This window comes from Cicer arietinum, chromosome 1 (assembly GCF_000331145.2).
Source record: "Cicer arietinum cultivar CDC Frontier isolate Library 1 chromosome 1, Cicar.CDCFrontier_v2.0, whole genome shotgun sequence".
In the NCBI taxonomy this organism is placed as follows: Eukaryota; Viridiplantae; Streptophyta; class Magnoliopsida; order Fabales; family Fabaceae; genus Cicer; species Cicer arietinum.
Genome location: NC_021160.2, coordinates 47966045 through 47973274, shown reverse-complemented (window position 1 = coordinate 47973274; position 7230 = coordinate 47966045). Strand labels below are relative to the sequence as shown.

The window sequence follows — 7230 nt, the reverse complement described above, 5'->3', positions numbered from 1 at the left end:
TAGCTTTTTTATTGAAGTCTCATTTTTGCCCCTTACATAAATGACAAACTCAATTCAGTTCCTTAGTAAAAAAGTTAACTTAAAAATTAACCAAACTAAGTTAGTCCTTTTGTTAATGTTTTAATACAGTTGACTTTTGTGTGCGTTGTTGAACAATGCTAATGTGACACTACTCTTGTCATTTTGTTGATGGGCACATGCTATAATGAGGAATTAATGCGAGGGATAATTAGATCATGAATGAAAATTTCATCTTATCGTCCTTAGTAACTAACATAATCAACACCATAATTATGTCACATAAACTTCAACAAATATTATCACTAAGTTTAATCAGCATCAATTATAACTTCATTTTAGTACTATAATTATTGCCTAAGAAGTACTAATTAGTTCATGCCAAACAGTTAATCAATTATCTCAATAACTTAATCAATTTTCTATTAAATACGTGATTGGATGAAAGGATTTAAATGAATGGTATCCTGGCTTCCAAACACCTTAAGAACTTCAAACAAATAACAAATGATTTGAAAAATGTATATTTCTATTGAAAAGGAACCGAAACAAAATTAAATAATGAATTTATCAAATTAATTCGATTATAAGACATAAAATAGTTTAATCATTTTGAGAAGTTAGAATAATAATAAAGAAGTCAAATATTTTTTTTTGGATAAAATTAATAACTAATTACAAACCATAGTTATTTAAAAAAATAGATAGACTACTAAAAAATACTAAATTGTTATTATGTGATTACGCTATAGTTTTGTAGTTTTCTATCACTCTATGATGGCAACACTTGAAATAAATTAAATAAAAAATAAAAAAAAAATTCTTAATCACTCGCAAAAGTCATATTTAAAATGTAGGGTGGGGAGTCTGGTGACAATGTTATAGTTTAAACCCCAAAATAAAATACAAGTAAGAGGAAATAACTTCAATTACGGTTTGATTTAATTTAATCTATTAAATGGATTGCATAATTGATAAACTCAAGGAAACCATGAGAACTTACACAACATTATTTAATCGATTAAATCAATTAACTGATATGAAACAACAACAATGAGACTTCTAATTAACGATCATATAATATAATATGTCTATTCATTCTAACAACAACTAGCAAATAACACATAGAATTCGAAAACAAAATAAAATAAAAATCAGAGTGTCGCATAAAAGTCGTCGCCATTTATAGGGAAAACGTATGAACAAAGTGTGTGATTTGTTTCTTCAAAATAGGAAATATAAATGGAAAAGGAATTCGTAGTGTTCTAAATTAGTTATAAATTTGGGACACAGCAATGTTAAATAGTAATGATGATGATGAAATGTTAAGTATCCTATTACATTATGCACTAATAAGTAGGATATATTAGAGGTTGAATCATGATAGAATAAAAGTAGAAGGCCTAGAAAGCTTTGCGAGACATTAACATTGAGGTGAGGAACACTCCCAAAAATAGTAATGTAATGTATTATAAAATATAATTTTTTTAGATATATATATATATATATATATATATATATATATATTCACTTTTAGGTACCTTTGATTGGAGAGAAGTTGGGAAATGACAGAATTTGAAGGATGATTTCTTCCTATTACGGTATCTAAAGTGGCAGAAATTTGAGATAAAGCGTCTTTCATATCTTCTATAAATGTAATGTATTTTAAAAAATATATTTTTTATATATATATATATATATATATATATATATATATATATATATATATATATATATATATTTTGGTGTATTTTAGACATTGTTGTTCTTAATAAGCGTCGTCTTAAATTTTATAAAAATAATTAATGAATTTTAGATAACGCTTTTCTAAAAGTCTAAGATGTTATTAAAAAAAATTGATGAATTTTAGACAACGTTTTTTTTAAGGTAATCTTTTATGTTTAATATGTTTTTCAATTGGTAATGTTCATAACACTCATGTTGATTAGAACCACTTTTATATATTAATGTTGAATGTGGATCTATAGGGGACCAAAATTGACCTTTCTTGTATTGCAAGGGACCATATAAGATCTCATAATATTTCATTGTAATTGAATTTTGTTATATATTGGTCCAAGAGAATAGACTTTTTTTGTAACATTTAAGTATCAAGCTAAACTTAATCCGTTGGAGAGATATGAAAGTGATGAAGATTCAACTATAGAGAGGAATATGAAAGTTATGAAAACTCATTTTAATGATAACATGTTAAAGTTGGAAGAAACAAATGAATCATAAATAGTATGTATCGGTTTGTGTAGTGATTTTGGTTTATAAAATGGGTCAAACAAAATTAATTTTTCTCTTGCAATACAAAGAGTGTCACATTAACTCAAAGTTAATAATATTAATCTCATTGTCTTCACATTTGTATAAAAAAATTGATTTAAGGACTAACTTATCATCGTTTACTTTTTTTGTTGAGGTCATCTTTTACTTTTCTAAACTATATATAAATTTTTATACTAAAAGAAAACTAGATATATACTTTATACAAGAAAAAAGTGTGTTTGGACTTATTGCTACTACTACTTTTATTCATTTTAATGTCGGTAAATAATTTAATCCCCTGTTATTTCATTAAATATTGGTATCCACAAGATAAAAATAATTTAAAATTAAAATTACTTAAAAATTAAATAAATTTGAAAATTTGTAGCAACATTAAATAATTGGATCAACCAATGTACACAAAAAGGGATGGAGTTCATCTTTTATATTTTTATAACTTTTTTATTATTATAGTAACAAAGCAAACCCACTAGCTATATATTAATTGGATATGTATTCCAAACCTCCAAGACACACCCTCCTATCTTAAAGCTCATTCATTTCTAAAAGAGCTAAACATCAAAATAAATCAAAAATGAATTTTGAAACTTCACAATGGTTTCAAAACTCCATACCCATCACCATTTTCACCTTCTTATTTTTCACCTTCACTCTTCTCTTTTCCTTCTTCTCATTCCTCATCTTCATTTTTAGAATGAAACCATGGTGCAGCTGCAACATTTGTTGGAGCTACCTAACAATGAGTTGGGCCAATGAATTTATAAATATAAGTGATTGGTACACTCACCTTCTTAAAAAATCACCAACCGGTACCATTCACATACACGTGCTCAACAACACTATCACGTGCAACCCAAAAAACATAGAACACATTCTCAAAACACGATTCGACAACTACCCAAAAGGAAAACCGTTTTCCGCGATCCTCGGCGATCTTCTTGGTAACGGAATCTTTAACGTTGACGGCGTTTCGTGGAACTTCCAACGGAAAATGGCGAGCCTTGAACTAACGAGCGTAACGGTTCGTTCCCACGCTTTGCAAATCATCACCGAAGAAATTCACACGAGACTCATTCCTTTCATGATTTCATCCGCACGTGCCGAAAAAGTTATCGACTTACAAGACATCATGCGACGTTTCTCTTTCGACAACATATGTAAATTCTCCTTCGGGTGGGACCCACTCTGTCTTCAACCAAATTTACCTGTTTCCGAATTAGCTGAAAACTTCGACATTGCGTCGAAGCTTTCTGCTATGCGTGCTATGTCAGTGCTACCACTGACGTGGAAAATCAAACGGTTTTTAAATGTTGGATCGGAGAAGAAACTTAAAGAAGCAATCCTCGTAGTGAACAATTTAACTGAGAAGATCATCAACAAGTGTAGAGAAATTGGATTTTCGACGAGAAATGATCTTCTTTCGAGATTCATGTGTTCCGTAAACGACGACAAATATTTAAGAGATATAGTAATTAGTTTTCTATTAGCTGGTCGTGATACGGTGGCGGCAGGTTTAACATGTTTGTTTTGGTTATTAAAAAGGAATCAAAGGGTGGAGAAAATTATTCTAGAGGAAGTGAACCGGGTAATGAACCCGGTTCAAGAATACCCAAATTTTGAACAAATACGTGAAATGAATTACCTAAACGCGGTCGTTTATGAAACAATGAGACTTTACCCGCCGGTTCAGTTTGATTCAAAATTTGCAAAAGAAGATGACGTGTTACCGGATGGGAGTTATGTGAAGAAAGGGAGTCGGGTGACTTATCACCCGTATGCAATGGGTCGAATGGAGCGGGTTTGGGGATCCGATTGTTGCGAATTTAAACCGGAGAGATGGTTGAAAGATGGGGTGTTTGTGAATGAGAGTGTGTTTAAGTATCCGGTTTTTCAAGGTGGTGTTAGGGTGTGTTTGGGGAAGGAATTGGCTTTGATGGAAATGAAGTGTGTTATTGTTGCTTTGGTTAGAAGGTTTGAGGTTCGAGTTGAGGGTAATGGTGAGATTCAATTTGTTCCGGGTCTTACTACCACTTTGAGGGATGGGTTGCCGGTTCGAGTCTTTGAAAAATGATAATATTGCTGCCAGCTGATATATATTATTTATTTACATTGGTATATTGTTACATTAGTAGTTCTTAAGTTCACTTAGGTGTACTAATTTGTTATGTAAGTAGTGCATAATTGAAAATAAATCATATAACATATTATATGTTATATTGTCATGGAAAACAATCTCGTAGCTAAATTGAAAGTTTACCCTCTTTATTTATTTATTTAGTTTTTATGTTTGTCAATTAATTTTTAGACATGAATCATGAGACATTATTTTTTAATAAAAAATATAATGCAAAATTACGATTTAGATAATTTGACACTCCAATTATATTGACACTCTAAATTAATTATCTATCACTCTAAAATAATATTAAAAATTAAATATAAAAAAATACAATATGTTTGGAGATTATAGCAAAACTCAATAAAAATAATTCTCAAAGATACACAAAGTATTGTCTCATTAAAAACTTTATAAGTAATATCTGTAGAGATAAAACAATGGTAAAGGAAAAATGCAATATATACAAACAATCATAAACAAAATCTATATTTAAGGAGACCAATCATGTTGTTATTAAAAGCATCAACAATAGTAGAAGGAAAGATATCCTACCAATAACTATTAACAATCTTATACACATATTGATTTCTTTCTCTAAAAATATGAGATATAGAAAAATTCATTCTTTTATTTATCTCAAGACAGTTAAGTCATATAACATGCTATGAATGACACTTTTCACAAATCAAATTCAACACACCATAGAGAGAAGAAATGTTTTCCACATTACAAGTTTAGCCTTGATGTGATCAACAATTGATTATAAATAAACAACTTTAGGCATTCCTTTGAAAATAGGTATTCTAAGGTAGGTGCAACAGAGAGAAAACCAATAAAAAAAACTCAAGCAAATTAACTAAAATATTATATCGTCTAATGGAAACAAATCCAATGTAAATTGTACATTTATTATGATTAATCTGTTGCCAGGAGATATTGGCATATCTTACAAAAACACTTTGAAGATTATTAACATTAGAAAGAGAAACCTTGCAAAAAACATCAAATCACTGGCATACGTACCATGGGAAGGAACTTAAATGTCTCTATGAATATTTATCAAAGAAAGAAAGTCGTCATCAACCAACTTGGATATAGCCCTGCTAAGAACCTCTTCAACGATACAAAATAAAGTGGAGATAAATGGTTTCTTTACCTAACCCCTCTTTGACAAGATGAGTAACTAGCAAACTTGTCATTAACACATATAGACAACTTAGCAAAATGGAGAATTGTTTTAAGCTAATGACGAAACTTGTTGTTCAAATGTATTTCCTATATCAATCTTGAGAGCCAAATTCCCCACAAAGGTCCTTGTTTGTAACAAATTAATAACTTTTAAAGTGAGACAAATGCAATCATCAATATACGTACTTTAAATAAAACATCTTTGATGAGGAGATATGATATGAGACATAATAGTGGTCAGTTTGTCAACAATAACTTTAATAATAATTTTGAATTTGAAGTTAACAAGCACAATGAGTCTATAATGCTATATTTTACTAGATTCAACAATCTTAGAAATAAACACAACAACAACGAAGTTATATTTAGAAAGAATTCAATCATAACAAAAAAATATAAGATCAAATTGAAAAACATCATGATCAATTACATCTCTATACTTTTGTTAAAGATATTGACAACAATAACGATAAAAATCTCTATACTTTTGTTAAAGATATTGACGATAACAACGATGAAAATGGTACATGCATCTTTTAGCGTTTCCCCCCACCAAATAATGGAGAGGATAACGAGATTTGAGAATCATGTTACCTAAATCTCTCAAAATATGTGCCCATACCGGTTGGGGCGGCAAACTAATTAAGGTTACCAACACTTTGCGTGTTAATGAATTGAAATCGTTTCAATATTTCCTTTTTGAAAAGAAAAAAAAAAACAAATAAACGTGTTGTATTTTGAATTAATTAAATACGCTTATATTTAGCAAGTATAGATTTGCAAAACCCGTGGTGACAAAAATTCAAAAATGGCACACCTGATCATTCCTCTTTAGAAAAGCCATTCCCATATCATAAATAAAATGATGCTATTTTGATGCGTATATAAATCCAGGTGCTGGTATTAAAAAATATATCATATTATATTATTAGTATCAATAATTAATATATAGTACTTGTCAACAAAAAATTAATATCTATATAGTAGTAGCTTTTTCCATACATGGATGAGATTTTGTTCTTCTTTCACATTGAAAATCGAGATGAATTAATGAAGGAAAAAAATGTTCTGATATCAAGAAACTAGAGTTCTAAATATGTTTGTTTTTCTTTGTCAATGGGATTGATTTTAATTAATTATAGATGAAACTGCACAAGAGGTTCTCACTAGTTTTGAAAGGACTTTATTATCCTAGCATTTTGAAGCTTTAACATCGATTTTAGTAGAAAAAGAAATATTAAATTTTGGTGTTATACTAGGTTGCACGAGCAATATATTTTATTAGCTCTATTTAAAAAAAAAACTCATGAAAAAGTTGAATGTGGATTGATTGGTTTTTTTGAATATAGGGTGGAAAACCTAATTTTATAATCGAGGGTAAACGTGAAACATGGACACATCACTACTGCTAGCCCTATCAGCCATATCACACACGTTTCTAACATTTTTTTTTTATATATAGAAATTCGAATAAAGTCAAACTTTGTAGATGATTAAGAATTTAAGGGATTTGTCTGATCTTTTTTTAAAAAAATATTAAAGGAGTTTCTTAAAACGTTGATTAAATTTAATGGACCCCTAATGCAGTTTTGCCTTAATCTTATTGTAGG

The 7230-nt window shown here is 29.3% G+C and overlaps 1 protein-coding gene across 1 annotated transcript; it reads left to right on the top strand.

Annotated features, from left to right (window-relative positions):
- The first annotated feature begins 2757 nt into the window (after positions 1-2757).
- Positions 2758-4542, top strand: LOC101511168 (cytochrome P450 94C1-like). The gene has a single exon (XM_004487456.4). The coding sequence runs from the start codon at positions 2888-2890 to the stop codon at positions 4382-4384; it is 1497 nt and encodes a 498-aa protein (XP_004487513.1). The 5' UTR covers positions 2758-2887; the 3' UTR covers positions 4385-4542.
- Positions 4543-7230: the final 2688 nt, after the last annotated feature.